Source organism: Pseudophryne corroboree, chromosome 2, assembly GCF_028390025.1.
Source record: "Pseudophryne corroboree isolate aPseCor3 chromosome 2, aPseCor3.hap2, whole genome shotgun sequence".
NCBI classification, from domain to species: domain Eukaryota; kingdom Metazoa; phylum Chordata; class Amphibia; order Anura; family Myobatrachidae; genus Pseudophryne; species Pseudophryne corroboree.
Genome location: NC_086445.1, coordinates 178,304,332 through 178,322,382, shown reverse-complemented (window position 1 = coordinate 178,322,382; position 18,051 = coordinate 178,304,332). Strand labels below are relative to the sequence as shown.

General features: G+C 40.2%; 1 protein-coding gene across 1 annotated transcript; it reads left to right on the top strand.

Moving 5' to 3' along the window:
* The first annotated feature begins 5,922 nt into the window (after window positions 1-5,922).
* LOC135050617 (keratin, type II cytoskeletal cochleal-like) lies at window positions 5,923-17,527 on the top strand. Its single transcript, XM_063957058.1, has 9 exons — window positions 5,923-6,351; window positions 7,982-8,190; window positions 10,882-10,942; window positions 11,248-11,343; window positions 12,251-12,415; window positions 12,526-12,651; window positions 13,490-13,710; window positions 14,696-14,724; window positions 17,344-17,527. The coding sequence occupies exons 1-9, from the start codon at window positions 5,923-5,925 to the stop codon at window positions 17,484-17,486; spliced, it is 1,479 nt and encodes a 492-aa protein (XP_063813128.1). The 3' UTR covers window positions 17,487-17,527.
* The last annotated feature ends 524 nt before the right edge of the window (window positions 17,528-18,051 follow it).

The following is an 18,051-nucleotide window of genomic DNA, read 5'->3' as shown; positions in this document are numbered from 1 at the left end:
GGGAGGGGTGCTTGCAGAGGGGGCGCGGATGGGGATGGGGTCAAGAGGTGCTGCAGGTGGGGGAGGGGAGGGTGCAGAGGGGGAGCGAATGGGGATGGGTTGCAGAGGTGTTGCGGGTGAGGGAGGGGATATTTAGATGCTGTTGGGTGCGGTGGTGCCATAGAGTCTGGTGGCATTGCGGGTTGGGATAGTGCGGATGTGGGGGGAGGGGGGACTCAGGGGGTGGGATGTACTAACCTCTGCCACTGCGGTATCTGGCTTATTGCATGTCTTCTCCTCGCTAATAGGATCGCCGTCCGCTGGGTGGGAGGTATGGGCCTAGTTCGGTTGTGGGATGGGCTTGTGGGTGTTGCACGTGCTGCGAGAGGTTTGTTTGGAGGAGTTGTGGGTGTGCGTGGGTTGTGTTTGTTGTAGTGGTGTGAGGGTTAGGGGTTCATGAGGTGTTGGGGTGGGGTGTAGGATGTGCAGGGATGGGGAAGGGTGTGTGTGTGTGGGGGGGGGGAGTGTTCGTGTGTGTGAAGGAGAAGAGGGTGGGTTGGTGTGTGGAAAAGTGGAGGTGTGCCTCTGGGGTGTATGGCTGTAGCAGATGTGGGTAGTGGGTACTCCCTGCCTGTGCAGTGACCTAGTCGTTTGGCTGCTGCGGGAGGGAGATCCCGCTCAGCAGCACAGTAGCTGGAGCAGTGTCCCGTCCTGGCTCCGGGCAGGTGCACTTGGTCTGGCCTCCACAGTGTATGCCTGGCGCCGGGGATGTGAATGGGGCTGGTGGCACGCGTGTTCCCGGAGTTGCGGGCTGGCTGTGAGGGGGGCGGCATAGTGGTGTGGCCGGAGCGGTGCGAGGCGGCATGTGCAGCGCTATGTATGTGCGGCGCTGTGGATTGGTGAGTGTGGTGCTCCGTCCCGCTGTACCTGCTCGTCCCCTGCTGCCGTCCTGCGCGAACCCCCACTGGCTAGATGCGGTAGGGAAAGTGTTGGGGGTGCATAAGGGAGGGATTCCTCAGTGTGGGGTGTGGGTGTAAAGGGGCCAGGAAGTTGCGTCCAGCGGTGCTTGGAAGTCCCCTCCGCATAGCCTGTGTTACCCTCCCTGCTGCTGGCTGGAGCTGTGTGTGGTGCTACTGGTGGCCATGGCCACCCCTCTATACTGTGCCAGGGGGCATTTTTTACTTGCCTCTGGTGCTGGCACAGGACATGGTGTCTCCCCCCGCAGATGCTGCTGACTCCGCCCAGCTCTGTGACTCCGCCAAGCGTTAGAGGCCCAGGCACAGAGTCTGGGCTATTATGTAGGAGATTCCTCGGTGGAGACATTCACCAGCAATTGCCTCCAGAAAGTACACAGGGACTTGAGATGGTGGTTTCCAGTGGGAACGAATTAATAATCTGTGAGGAAAGGGATGTACACAGTGAAAGGGTTGAGGAATCGGACGATGAGGAGGAGGTGGACATCTTGCCTCTGTAGAGCCAGTTTGTGCAAGGAGAGATTGATTGCTTCTTTTTTTGGTGGGGGCCCAAACCAACCAGTCATTTCAGCCACAGTTGTGTGGCAAACCCTGTCAGTGAAATGATGGGTTTGTTAAAGTGTGCATGTCCTGTTTATACAACATAAGGTTGGGTGGGAGGGCCCAAGGACAATTCCATCTTGCACCTCTTTATTTATATTTATCTCTGTATCATGTGATGTTTGGGGCTAATTTTTTTAAGTGCCATCCTGTCTAACACTGCAGTGCCACTCCTAGATGGGCCAGGTGTTAGTGCCGGCCACTTGGGTCGCTTAGCTTAGTCATCCAGCGACCTCGGTGCAAATTTTAGGACTAAAAATAATATTGTGAGGTGTGAGGTGTTCAGAAGGGTGGTCTTCTGTATGCCGAATGTCGGGATCCCGGCGCACAGTATACCGGCGCCGGAATCCCGACACCCGGCATACCAACAACTATTCTCCCTCGTGGGGGTCCACGACCCCCCTGGAGGGAGAATAAAATAGTGTGGCGCGCGTAGCGCGCCACCGTGCCCGCAAGGGGCTCCTTTGCGCTCGCCACGCTGTCGGTATGCTGGCGGTCGGGCTCCCGGCGCCGGTATGCTGGTCACCGGGAGCCCAAGCGCCGGCATACCATACGACACCCGTTCAGAATAGACTGGAAATGAGTGGAAATTATGGTTATTGAGGTTAATAATACTATGGGATTAAAATTACCCCCAAATTCTATGATTTAAGCTGTTTTTGAGGGGTTTTTTAGAAAAAAAACACCCGAATCCAAAACACACCCGAATCCGACAAAAAAATTTCAGGGAGGTTTTGCCAAAACGCGTCCGAATCCAAAACACGGCCGCGGTACCGAATCCTAAACCAAAACACAAAACCCGAAAAATGTCAGGTGCACATTTCTACTGATAACACACAATGTGTGCACTCCCAGTGTTACTGCAACTCCATATTTATACACACTGCTCCAAAAGCACTGGGAGTACTCTCTGTATATGCTACTTCATCGCTGGGCATTGTGTGCGTATATTATATTATACACACACAATGCCCAGTGATGTAGTAGTATATACAGAGAGTACTCCCAGTGCTGGAACATTATATATAGACCACACGCAGCCTGCATTGTAGGCTAGTATCACTGAGCAGGTCGTCCTCATTGATGAGTGTAGAGGAGTACTGGCCCCACCCCCAATCCCGCCTCTGAACCCGCCCCTGATCCTGCCCCCAATCCCGCCTCCTGCAAACCGCGCTGGAGGATTTTAACGCCTGCGCAAGTCATATAAATAGTTTTCACCATCAAATACTTTTGATGCATGGTTAGTAACCATCGCATCGAAAGTTTCAATGGCGGAAGCCTAGCCATCATGTGATGGTTGGTTTCCAATGTCCATCCCTAATTTGCACTCGGTCTCCTTTCTACAGCAGGCCACTTGGAGCTTCTCCCCAGCCTCCTCTCCTCGCAGCCAGGAGGGTCGCAGTATTGCCTCCGATTCTCCTCCCCGGCCGACTCCGTCTCGTCTCTCCTTACTGATGCTAGGAGGAGGCGTGGACGCGGGATGTCCCTGCAGGCTCAGCCACGCTTTCTACCAGCATCAGTTAGGACTGAGAGATGGAGATGGCCGCCAGAGCAGCAGCAGACTGCTGAGAAATAAAAGCAATGGGTCTCAACAACCTGGTGCAGGAGGAGGTCCGGGCCCCTGAGGCTGCCTGGGCCCCGAAGCAGCTGCACCTCCTGCACCAATTGTAGCTACGCCCTTGCCACCCGGCCAGAAGAGACGCCGGTTAGTGTTCTTGCTACGGTCCTTCTGGTGGCTCTCTCCATCTGCATCTCCTCACGGCCATAAAGGACGCAGAGCCGTGTCCAGACCACACCTCCAGGAAGCCGCTGCACCGCTACCACTGTCAGGACCTGCTGCAGCCACATCTCCTCCACGCTTCCCGTCCCTACACAGTAACGACAGCGCCGCTGCTCCACCAGCCAGCAGACCCACCACATCCAATCGGGGGGCAGACATCAAAATCAGCCGCAGCTCCGCTCCAGAATAATGGATCAGGGTGGGCACTGGGCACACCAAGAACACACATAAAACAATGAATCCTTGTATGGAGTGCAGCAGCACTGAGGCAGCCATCCGCTGCGCCATATCCATATACATTACATGGAGTGTTTTATTACATTCATTATAGTAAACTATTTTAACATAACTCCTAATTCTCACTGTAAATGCGCTCTAACCTATAGGAGGTTGACAGCTTTTATGATCACAGTTGAGCTGCAGACAGGAGCCGACTCCCTGACTGATGAGATCAGTGTGAGGACTCTATAGGATGCAGTAATAATGTATGTGACTTACTTATTGTTGTCACATTTTTTTTTTCATCTGGGCGCCTCACATATGGAATTATTTTCATATTTATAGGGACGAATAAACATGGTTATTTTGTACAGATGCACTTTTACAGATACACACATTTAATATTTTATTGCAAAATAAATGAGTTACAGCTTATCAGCGGATAGAGGGGGTTATTCAGAGATGAACGCAGATGGCTGAATACACATGCTGTGGGACACCCAGCACAGGGAAAGGCCACCCAGCATGCGTAAGGCTGCCTCCCGATGCGTTTGCAATCTAATTGCTAACACGTCGGTTCTAAGGTTGACACCAGGCCTGTCAGGTAGTCAGGTAGTCAGTGGGCATTTTCTTTCGGAGCAGCTGCATGTGATGTCATGCAGCCATCCCAAAAACGATCCGCCCCACCCCCCAACACTGCGCCGCCACCCCAAAAACGCCTGCCGCTATCAATCACATTGCGGTCGCATCCATCGGGGATGCATCCACAATGTGTGTGGCCATGCAGCCGCTTCGCATGCAAACTGCACAGCTAGCCGGATTAACAGCAGGGTCTGAATGACCCTCAGAGTTGTTCATACCTCAGAACGTCTGCAGTAGGTGACTTTTTTAAATAGAACAAGGAAGCTCCAACACACACCAAAAATGTGCTATGTGCTACACCACTTTAACAGAGAAATGAATGCACAACTTGCAATTGTTTTGTTTCATTATCTGTTCCTTTGCTTTGTACAGTTCTTGGAGGTGATACTGAGTTGGGCACAGAAGCTGCTGCATTTCTCACTACTTCAGTATCTTAATGATAATTCCATGGCCAATGGTCTTCCTATTGAGTCATCCACTGCCTGTGATGCTAATCTGTCTTGGTGCGTACTTAGTCACACCATTGGTGCACCATCAGCGGCACCATCAGCAATTGCACCTAGCCTATGGCAGGCGCAGTTTCTCCATCTGAACTTGGCCCCCGATGTGAGTTCTGCATCTTTAGATGCAGCGGCTGTCAGCAATACACTTGAGACATGCCAATGTCTGTTAGCCACCCCACCCCCCTTACCTCCCAGGAATGTCCACTGAATTCCGCACACCATGCATCTGATTCTGTTCTGCATCTCTGACTTGGATGCATGTGTAGCCGTAGACTGAAAACATCAGCTGCTGACATCCCTATGGCATCCACCTATGAATCAGGCCCATTGTGTCTATGGACAACACCCGAGATCTGGACATGGATGGCATCATCTCTGAAGTCAGAGCAGATACTAGAAGATTGCTAATAGGAGCAGAGCTGAGGCTATGTACCAGTCAACAGAGAGTTTGGCAAGCAGGCAGATATTACACACAAGCCAATGTACTGATAACATACTCACCTACTAATCATTGCAGTTTGAGAATGTGCAAACTGCTGCCAGAGGCCCAGATACAGAGATGGATGCAAATGCCTTCGCTGCTGCAATTCAGTGTGCAGCTGCTGTGCAAAAATATGCAAAGGTCCCAGTCGCCGAGCTGGCCAGCTGAGAGATTACCATTAACTGATTAATGTCAAATATGTACTGTAACTCTGGATTTTGAAATTGCTAAATATATCTGTGCATACATACAGTATACAAATTCTACAAGGAGAAGAGAGTGAGTTTAGTATCAAAAAACATTTTACTGTACATACTGTGATCACAAAAGCACCCCACCTAAATCACTATGTAATTTCTACAGCTGCTAATGCACATAAATACAAGTATGTAACCACAAACATAGTTTTATACACATATGCACTTTATACAGTTGAAACAATGAATATGATATCACCATGAAAGTATGATTAAACCACAAAAATGACATTGTTTTATTACAAATGATACATATTCAACTTTAACTTTGATGAAGCAGGTGTGTTCTCATATATTCTCTATAAATGTAAAATAAATTAAGCTACCAAGCAACGATTCAAAGACTAACACAGCATAATGAAAGTGGTAACACCCAGTTCAGGTATAAAAGCAACAGGTAAGAGTTCCAAGGCAGCAGCTTACTAGAATCCTCTGAGCAGACTGTTCTCCTCATCCTCTGTAGATCACGTCTGTGAGAAGATCCACCATGTCTCATCACGCCATGCACGCATCTACTGGACACAAGCACTTCAGTTCCTGTTCTGTGGCTTTGCCTAAACATTCCGGCTCACACAACATCTTCTCACACACTACTAAACATGGTGGACATGGTCACAAGACCCAGCACTGCTTTACTAGTTCAAGTGCACATAATATTGGATCAAAGGGACATAAGATTTCAATGGGAAGTTTTCATTCAGGGAAAAGTGGACATGGGTCTGGGTTTGGAATTCGTGGAACTGTCCAAGGATTAGCGGGATCATCCTGTTCTGGAGGAATCACCCCTGTTACTGTGAACAAAGGTCTCCTAGCACCCCTCAATTTGGAGATTGACCCAAGTATCCAAAGAGTGAGGACAGAGGAGAAGAATCAGATAAAAGGTCTTAACAACAAGTTTGCCTCCTACATTGACAAGGTACAGTAGTCCTGTATAGGGCTTGGCATTATACTGCTCAGCTTATAAAAAAAAAAAAAAAATATATATATATATATATATTTTTTTTTTTGGGATGTTTGTCAGAATAGCATTCTGGTCTTATTTTACTTTCTAGTCAACTGTGTTGTTTTGCTACAGTAAGTCCTTTTCCACAGTCCTTTTCAGTGGCCTCTTCCAAAGACTGTATTTTGCTTGCATCAATCATGGCTGCTATAGTTGCAATCTTGGAAATATTAATCCAGTCAATCCATATGTTTTAAATCTTATCATGACACGACTTACTTGTTAATCCTTATGGCAATACTATATTTCATCATAATAGTCTGAACAGAAAATGTGGTAATAGTATATATGTCTCTGTGATAGGAGATATATTAGTACTATTAAAGGATGACGTTCTTGATGGGACATTTTATGATGCTGTGTAGGAATATTTCACAAGGTCACTCATAGAAATAGCAATCCTTACTACAGGTATGAAAAACTATCATTTTAAGGTATATCATTTGGTTTGAAGTTAAAAAGTTGAAAATGTTTCAAAGTTCACCCAACATAGTGGCAAAAGTTGTTAAAAATGCTGCAGAACAATTGCATGGGTCACTTAATAATAGAAACACGGGTTGTACCTAATACTCTCAAACAATGCAGTGTTTATTACAGGCTTCAATTTAAGGAAGACTTGGGATTATTACATTTAAGGTGCATGAAAGTAACTCATGTTGACAGAATGAAAAACATTTAATTTAGTAAATAGGAGAGCTAATTATAGTCACTTCAACACATAGGGCATTATGTACTAAATGGAAAATACGGTAACCCCCGTTTACTGCATTTTTCAAATGTACTAACCCCAGCCGCTGGGCCAGTGCCGCGATGGGGATCACGAGCAAATACCTATAGGCTTCTCTCCGCAGTGCTGGTGTGAGGGATCCGATCAGATCCCTCCCAGCATGCCCCGCAGCCAACCCCGTCCCTCCCGGAGCTGAAACCAGGAAGTCAGGCAGCCGCCAAGGATCGTGGAGGACAGCTCTTATCGGAAGAGCTGTCCTTCGCAATGCTAATCGCATATGTAAGTACATATGCGATTAGTATCGGTACGAATGGTAGCAATGGGCGACGATGCCTTTTAGTACATCCCTCCCATAGACTGAGAAGAAGTTTTGATAAAAGACACAGAACATTATGATTTAAAGTAAACACACTTACCAATGTATTCCTTTGAGGAAATATAACAAAAGAATAAAATGAAAACAAATACGGTTATAATGAAAAATGGAATAGAATAATGCAGGAAAGGAGATAAAAGTATTATTTTGCCTCTTTAGAAAGCAATGCCGACACCTCACTTTTCATTTTAGGCATGGTGCAGAAGAAGGCTGCTAAATTAATAAGGGTTCCTTATGTTACACTTATGAGAGAGGACTGATAAAGTTAGTTTTAGATACAATAGTAAATCATTAAGGCATAATTACCAATTTTTTTCAGGCATAATTTATTTCCCCCTAAAGTGTTGAACATGAGCATACTATATCATACATAGTAAATATACAGTATGAATATAGAGTATGTTTTATTTTTCATATCATCCTTTATATTCTGCTTTGTTTAGGTAAGATTTTTGGAACAGCAGAACAAGATGCTGGAGACCAAGTGGGCAGTCTTACAAGATCAGAAAACAGCTAGATGTCAGATAGAACCTCTGTTTGATGCTTTTATCAACAACCTCAGCAGACAGCTGGAGAACCTGAAGTGTGAGAGTGCTCGTCTGGATGCAGAAAGGAACAGTGTGGAGGGAACTGCAGAAGAACTAAGAAGACGGTATTGAATTCACATGTTACTGAAAGCTATATCTGGGGGGGGTGGGGGGGGGTTGTTTTGTTATTTAAAGAAAAGTGGCCTGTTTGTCATTTTATAATAAATACTATTATAATATTTGACCTGATCTTTTTACCACTGGGTTAAATTGTTCCCTTAAATTACAATATTGATACAAATAGGTATATGAATTGGTGCTATTTCCCATAAAAAATGTGTTCTAAAAAAGCCCCTTTTCCCTTTAAGAAACTGGTGACGTGAATAATTGATTTCACAATTTATTTAAAATTAAGTTTTAACTAAGCTAAGCCCACTGCAGCCTTAAGAAATGGTGAGAGATATTGTTAATAGATTGCATACTGTATCTAAACCTGCACTTGCACTTTTGGTCCACGCATTTACCTGTATGTATGTTTTTAATGTTGTTAATGTTTTTAGGTGTTGCATATGCACTTTATTTTAAAACAAATTGTGAAATCAATTATTCACATCCCCAATTTCTTAAAGGGAAGTGGGTTGTTTTAGAACACTTTTTTTATGGGAAATAGCCCTAATTGATATACTGTACCTATTTGTATCAATATTGTATTTTTTTTGGGAAGTTGGTGTTTTTTTCCCTAGGTTTTGTGAGGCTGCTATTATCCATTTAACTGTGCAACTTAGAGTAAACAATTGTTTTCATTTATTGTTCCATTAAAGAAAATAAATCAGCTATACTTCCCACTTGTTATCACTCAACTGTGGATCTTTAAATCCCAGGATATGAATAAAAGGGAAGTGGTGCATTTCAACATATAGAATGCAATGATTCCTTGACTGTACGTAAACTGGACTCTGGTCTTCAAAATTCCTTTTATTTTCTTCTTGCTCAGTTGTTGTCAAATTCATTAATCGACAAATAATGAAAGTGAACATAAAGTTAACAACCTCTTTAACATGGACATGAACTCAAGTCGTATGATATTTATGACTTTGTGATTCACATTTGAAAAATTACTGTTTAGTACCAATCATTAGATTATTTATTGATCATATTTATCTGTAGTATGTTCAAGTTAGCTTGTTTCTTATAACACTTACAGAAATTTACTGTAGTTTATTGTAACCATAATAAAATAGTTAGACATGTAATAAATTAAAACACACATTCATTTTTTATAGTCTTTAAATCTTAAGTAGCATGCATTTTCTTTAGCATTAGTGCAAAAGTAAACCAAAACTGTACCACTAAAGAAGAAAACATTTTAACTTCTAGTAATCTCAAATTTGTTTCTGCCACTTTGCAAAATTCTATATATGCTACAGTTATTTTTTAGGCTTTATCATTTAAGATTTTCCTATCATTATTGATTAGATTATTATTTTTGTTTATAGTATTTTTTGTACAGTACATTAGACATTAGTTAAACAATTAATGTCTACTTTACACAATCTTTGTTCATAACACTAAAACCACATACAAAATGTTACATGCAAAATTAAAATAGCAAGAAAACACCAATGAAATGTAATGTTTAGTAAAAATGACAGGTTGGTAAGGTTGTTATTATTATTATTATTATTATTATTATTAACAACAGTTTCTTATATAGTGCAGCATATTCCGCTGCATTATTATTACAGGTGGAAAAAGTGAAGAAAGTAGTTTGCACCATTTTATATACTGCATGAACAGTGAGAAATGAATTCATATTTGATTAATAAGATAATTGGTTACTCTGCATATACAGGGTGATTCAAAAGTCGTAGTACACCCTATTGTTTCATAAACTGTGGAGGAAATGGGAAAACTGAATACTCCAGTAAGGTATGGGTGAGGTGGGTTATCTTTTAGGGTATGTACCGAACATGGGCGCCATCTTGAAATTGACCATCTTGAATCTAAGTCAGTTTTTTCAAATGGAAAGGGGGTTGTGTAACATGTCAAACAACATCAGAATATGCTGAAAAGTTTATTGCTTCAAACAGATTTGAAGTAGCAGTTATGGTTCAAAAGTTACAATACTTTTTTTGTTGCAGGTAACTGAAGCTGGCTTTGTCAAAAGAGGAGAGCATTGAGGTCATTTTGATGTCTGGAGAACAAAGTTTCCATATCATAGCTGCAGATTTTAACAACCGGCACCCAGAAATTTCATATAACACTGTCAGGTGCCTATTTTCAAAATTCAGAGAAACTGGGACTGTGGCTGACAAGTCACAGAGTGGTCATCCAAAAATTGCTACTGGTCTTTCTGGGTGCAAGTTGTTAAAATCTGCAGCTATGACATGGAAACTTCATTCTCCAGACATCAAAATGATCAAAGCCATCTTCAGTTACCTGCAACAAAAAAAGTGTTGTAACTATTTATCCATAACTGATATTTAAAATCTGTCTACAGCAATAAACTTTTCAGAAAATTCTGATGTTCTTTGACATGTTACAAGACTCCCTTTCTATTTGAAAAAACTGACTTAGATTCAAGATGGCCAATTCCAAGATGGCGCCCATGTTCCATACATACCCTAAAAGATAGCTTACCTCACCCATACCTTAGTGGAGTATTCAGTTTTTGATGACCTGCACAGTTTTTTAAACAAAAGGGTGTACTGCAACTTTTGAATCACCCTGTGTAAATCCCTAGCCATTGTAGTTTGCTCTCTATATTACTCTATGTTATATTTCTGAATGAAATGTAATATTAAATAATTTGCTAGGTATGAAGAGGAATTAAACAGACGTATTGCTGCAGAGAATGAATTTGGTAGACTAAAGAGAGTAAGTGATATATATTCATTTATTTCCATGATTGGCATTCATATTACATAAATATCCTACATAATTGGTAAACTGACTTAATTTAAAACATTATTTTTAATCCAACACAAATGTTACTTTTACTTTTCAAATATTTGTAAATCTATTATTTTATTTTAATCCATAAATAAAAATTGGCCATTAAGAAAAAAATCTCTCACAAAACATATACATTATATGAAATTTTATATTTCAGTAATTATATTTATGAAACACAAGTCTTACTTTTCAAATAAAAGGCTTTGTAAATTAATCATATTCTGTAGGAAGTCGATGCAGTTTTTATGAACAAAGTTGAGCTGCGAACAAGAGCTGACTCCCTGACTGATGAGATCAACTTCTTGAGGACGCTGTATGATGCGGTAAATTCATTTCTTTTCCATCTTTGTCTTTTAACAAATGATTACTTTTTTATTGAGTCTCATAATATTTAGATACAAACATGCATCATTTGCTTTCAAAAAATCCTTTAGGTCTACATCATTATTATAAGATAATTAGATTTTTAAGTATTAATTGTTGCCATTATTCAAAGCTCAGAGAATCTAGAGTTTTCCATTATTAGGAATAGATTGAGATATCACTCAGTGAGTACCAGCTTCTGTGAGAAATTTGTGCACTGGTTATTATAGCCAGTACGCGAAGTAAAATTATAGAATACATACAGACACACACACACACACACACACACACACACACACACACACACACACACACACATATGCAACTATTGAGCATATGTTTCATTGAAGCATGCATGCTTTATTTAATGTTACCGTTATGTCTAGGCTTAAGCTATTTTTTTTACATTTTAAATACTGTATATATATATATATATATATATATATAAAATTGTTATCATTATCATCATTATTTTTATTAGTAGTGTTACTACAGACTACAGGTTAAGATGTTCATATTGCAAATTAGAGCAATTGCAAAGATCAGAAATTTGATAGGAATGATGATTTATGGTTTTCGGCAAAAATTTAATTGCTAGAATTTTTGTAAAATATATCAAATTACATAAAAAGTAAACCACAATCTATCAACAAACACAATGACTGTACAAAGGGCAACTTGGAAATCATGACTTTGTGTATACCGATAGCATCAAACGCCAGCAAAATGTACTTTTTTCTTTCTGGTTCATAAACTTTGAAGTTTCCAGATAAGATATCCTATATCTGTATTAGGTTATTGTGATATTGATATATTTTTAAAAAGCAAGTGTTGGCAGAATTGTTACAATTTTCTCTGATGCTGCAGGAGATTGGTCAGCTCCAAGCGCAGATCTCAGACACTTCCGTCATTGTATCTATGGACAACAGTCGAAACCTGGACATGGATGGCATCATCTCTGAGGTCAGAGCTCAATACGAAGAGATTGCTAACAGGAGCAGAGCTGAGGCTGAGGCTATGTACCAGTCAAAGGTGAGTGTGGCAAGCAAGCAGATTCTGTAGCTGTTATTATACACATGTCATAGTATACCAAAACTAGAGTATGAATGTGTAATTTAATAGTGTTGTACTTTTGCTTGCAGTTTGAAGACTTGCGAATGGCAGCTGGAAGAAATGGAAATAATTTGCAGGATAGCAGAAATGAGATTACCAAACTCAACCAAACTATTCAAAGAATTAAAGGAGAGATTGAATGTGCTAAATCCCAGGTACATTGTCCATCGTGACTGGAGTCCATTTCAATTTAGGTTTCCAATCTTGCTAAAATATTGTCCATGTATAGCATGCTGCCTGACTGATAAAATACTGCTTTAGCAGGTTCTAACAGAACCACCACAATTTTGATGACCTTTAACTTTTAATCACACCAATCTTGCAAATATTTAAATATATATTTTTTTTGATCAGTGTATTTCATAAAATCTGTTAACATGAGTTTGAAGTTCAAACTTCAAGTGTGAGTTCAGGGTTCGCACCAGCAGCTCACAGATATTAAAATGAAAAGTAAAATGCTGAATTTACTGCATCTACAGGTATAAATTGCTTCATTTTACATCATCTTTAATGTTTTTAATTCAAACAAAAACAATATTGTTTCACAAATAAATTTGCATTGTACATAGAAAAATGTAAGATATACTATTATACAATGCAGCAATTTAAGCTTGAACAAGCCAAACATGATTAAATCTGCCAATCTTGCTCAAAATCAACTTGATATTTTTTAGTCTAAAGTTCAAGAATTTATTGCAAATTGACTAACTTCACCATTTTAAGAACAATTTTTAATCAATTTCAGGGACCTCTACTCCAACAGCAAGGCACTCACTGAATTGGGTGGATATTATAAGTGAAATGTTGCAATTATGGTTTAATTTACATAATTACAACTTAATCAAACTGTTAGTTTTTTGGGGGAGTTGTCTTTCTATAAATTTCATTCTGATTTGTAATCCTAGAAAAATATGTGTATGGAAGTTATAATAGCACAACACATATACTGTACTGTTTACAATAAAAATAAATATGTTTCTATCATGTTACTAGCGGGCTGCATTGGAAGCTGCTATAAATGAGGCAGAGGAACGTGGAGAAGCGGCAGTCAGAGATGCAAAGAATAAACTGTCTGATCCGGAGGCTGCTCTACAGAAGGCCAAGCAGGACATGGCTCGCCAACTGCGTGATTACCAGGAACTGATGAATGTAAAACTAGCTCTGGATATTGAGATCGCCACCTACAGGAAGATGCTGGAGGGAGAAGAGTGCAGGTGAGCAGACATCCTAATACAATCTCTATATGGTATTATTACAGGTGTTTTCAATCTTTTAATTCTGACACTCTCCGATTATGCTTCCATAAAATCGTAGACCCACCTGTTTCATGACACCTTATTTCTTACATCTACAAGTAGATGTGTACATAAACACATATTTACCCACAAAACATAACAGTATATACACCATTAGTGGATCTATAATGGGTGCAGGGTGTGCTGTGTCCACACGGCACACCCTGCACCCATGTTTAAATACTTACCTATCCGAAGTCCGGAGTCAGTGCTGCAGCAGCAGCACATATCATTAGGAAAATGAGGCAGGGGACATATTTCTGGTGATTTGCGCATGTGCAGTAGAGAAGTCTCCAGGAACAAGGCATGAATGCCATGTTCCCGGAGACCCGGGTATGCACAGTAGACTCAGAGTCTACTGTACTGCCCAGAGGAGAGGGTCTGCAAGGAGTCTGCACATGGGCTCCCTCCTTTCTTAAACTGCTATATACTGTTTCTATATATATATATATATATAGATAGAGAGAGAGAGAGAGAGAGAGAGAGACACTTGTATCTACATCCAACAAGTAGATTTAAAAAGACAATCCATAAAATCTAATTCTCTCCAATGCAATTCCCAGCCTTCTTATCCACAATACAATGTCCCTCTTCCATACCTTCTTAGTTTATACAACTGTCCTTCTTTTCTGATGCACTTTCATGCCCCATTCTAATCCCTATCCAGCAGCCCAGGGCTGTTTTCTACCATAAATTTCAGTGGCGCTTACTTTAAAATGCCATCACTGTTGCCAAAGAACAAACTAACATAAATTGTATCATAAAAATATACCATAGATTAGAATTATCAGTAATTTCTAAATAAATTGTAAGTTGTTTTCAATTTTAACGCGCAAACCTTTATTTAATCATGTATTGTGTCTAATATTATGTATAAATAACATATATATATTCTTTATTTTAGGTTATCTGCAGAAAGCCCTGTTAACATTTGTAAGTAAATATATATTCTGCTATAAAGAAGGAATGTTTGGAACAAACTGAATATATAAATATTTTGAAAATCTGTTACTGATTTGTCACAATACTAAACAATTGGTGATGACATTGTAATAAGATATTTAGAAAATACATGTTGTTATTATTGTTATTATTATTATTATTATTATTCTGTTCAGTATGATATCCCAGCCGGGATACTGACGGTCCGCAGAACAACGCCGGAATCCTAACAGCTGGAATACCGGTGGTGAGTGCAGCATGTCCCCTCATGGGCTCGCTGTGTTCACCACTCATCGGGCCCAGTGGTGACCGTTGGTTGCCATACTAATCTATTCCCCTTTGGTTGGTGATGTGAACTACCACCCAAGTGAGGATTCCTAGCAGTTGGTAGCATTTCGACCGCTGACATTTCACCGGGTGTCTGGAACTGGCATTGGTATCCTGACCTTCGGGATCCCGACAGCCAGCAAATTGACCGCATACCTTATTATTATTATTATTATCCTTTATTTATATGGCACCACAATGGTTCTGCAAAACAAGAAAACAGTGATTTATAATTCAAGACAATATAGGACAAGTACAGGGTATATAAACATACAGTAGTTGCATCCGCAGACAACACTGAAATAAGTATTATTGTGGCAGAAAAGCAAGGGATTTGGTGCCGTCAAGGGGAGTATGGAGTATAAGATGGTTTTAAGTAAAAGAACGAAAGGCACATTAGGGAATAGGGCCCTGCTCATGAGATCTTATATTCTAAAGGGAACAATAAAACTCAAAGTTCGTTCTGCCTGCCAAGCTTTTTTGTAAAAACAATGAAGAGGGCAACGTGAGCAATTAATGAATTGATATGTGTTAATTAAATTAAATTAAATCAAATCTAATCTAGCCAGTAGATAAATTAGAAACAATTTAAGAATATTTATTTTATTTTTTCCTTTAAAAAAATTGGGGTTACATTGCATTTTCTGACAAGAATCCATTGCTTGCTAAATTACAATTTTAATAAGTTTTACCATTTGCCTTTTTAATATAATGTATAGAAACCAATCATTCTTCACTGGTACTGCAAAATATGTACTTTAATAGATAGCCTTTCAGAATTCTAATATAAATCAAGAAGGAAGATAGAAGGCATTTTATTTCATAATATTATTGTCAGAATACATTTAAGAGCAAAGATTAAAAATTTTAACATAAAGGGCGGTAGCGAGGTGCCCTAACCCTTCACGCAGCTAAACCTGATTACTATGGGCGCGATATACGCAATAATGGGGATCACTTTAGAAAAGAGATTGGGCATGATATATCATTTGAATACCGCCCAAAGTCTGATTTTGTGTAGTCCTATTACAGATAAGTGTTGGAGTTTTGGCTCTGAGTTTCTGGTTTATAATACTATTTTCCTGGTTGAAACATCTCTTGCTCACTTATTGGGCCTAATTCAGACCTGATCGTAGCAGCAAATTTGTTAGCAGATGGGCAAAACCATGTGCACTGCTGGGGCGGCAGGGCAGATATAACATGTGCATACACGCTTACTGATATACCTGATTTATCATTGTGATTTGCCTGGAAATGATGAATCGGAACAATATTGTTCTAGTGTGTACTAGTGATGAGCGAGGTTCGGTTTTACTCGGTTTTACTCGGTTTTACTCGGTTCTCAAAACGGCATCTTATTGGCTATCCAAAACACGTGACATCCGTGAGCCAATAAGATGCCGTTTTGAGAACCGAGTAAAACCGAGTAAAACCGAGTAAAACCGAATCCGCTCATCACTAGTGTGTACCTACCTTAAGCCTTGAGTTGTTGGTAATAGGCTGGCAGTTGGCTACCAATTACACTTTGTATTGTTAGCAAAATGGCAACACTGTGGGTAGGGTGGATCTTTTATCAAAACCATACTTTTTACATCATTTTAATAAATAATTAAATAATGATGATGCTTTTCCCGCCAATACAATATGTCTGTTCTTATTGTGGATATGTGTTTCTTTGTTCATCTAGTGTAGAAATGTAGGCTGGCATCAGCTGATAGGAAGTTTAATAAAAGAAAGCAATCTAAAGCATATTTGTTTACTAACAATACTAAGAATACACTAGCCATTATATATTTATGTTCTCCTATCTAAATGTGGGGGTAGAACATTGTTGTTTTTTATCACTAAACATGATTGTGCACCCCCAGTCAAATTCCTGTATTTACTATGCACTTAACATAAAGGCATCCTAGGGTCAGTGGTAGATCCAGAAGGGAGCATGTTAAGCATGGGGCCTAGAAGGTTGTCTGTGGCCATACACTACCTGAATATGTCTAGAGGCCAAGGAGGTAGGTAGAGGATCCTGACTGATGACTGTATTATAGTGACCCCAGAGTTCTGCTGTCTGATTTTATATTATTACAGTGATTAGAAGTGGACTGCTAAAAGTTTAGATCTGTTCCTTGCATCTGATCACTGCCGGATTCCCCAGCTGGAAGGTTAATCACCTTTAAGTTGGCCAATTTCACAATAATCCTTCGAATTTAAGAAAATTAATCATATTTATCTTATGGTGATTCAGATACGTCACACTATTCATGCAATTGTTTCTTTCCTTCTTAGCTGTTCTGCACTCCAGCACTGGGGGAAAACACCATGCAAGAGAAATGTCCCATGCTGCAAGTGAACATCATCACCATAAAGCAGGATTCAGTTCAAAAAGCCACGTTTCCAAGCACCATTATAACCATGGTCACCATTGTTAAATGGGAAGTGTAGTCTACTTTCCCAACACTTCATGACATTTAACCCTGTCTTTATGCAATGTCTTTGCTCGCAGTTTCAGTACTTAAAGAAAACACTTTGCTAAATGCTATTGTGATGCATTCCCTTTTTCTGCAATAAATTGCTTTTCAAGTGACATCATTGACTCTCATATCATCATAAATATAACAAAGAAGAACAATTGGTGATGTATAGTGATTCAGACACTTACTATATGTAATCCACTCCTCAATTAGAAGGTATAAGTTGGATATTCATTTATATATAAGAAATGTGCCTCAACCCAAGTATAAATGAATTCCCTAACTGCTTTTGCACCTACTTGGGAAAGTCCTAATTTAAGGATGATTTAAAATGAAACAAACACCCTGAATATAATGTAGTGTGAATAAACAGTTGCTGTAACCAGAACCACTTGAGGACCCTACACACTTTGCGATTACAGTGATTTTGACGACCAATGATATTATCATTGACCGATTTTTTCATCAACAATTTTTGCCTACACACTGGATGATATGGATGGCCAATTTGGATGATATGACA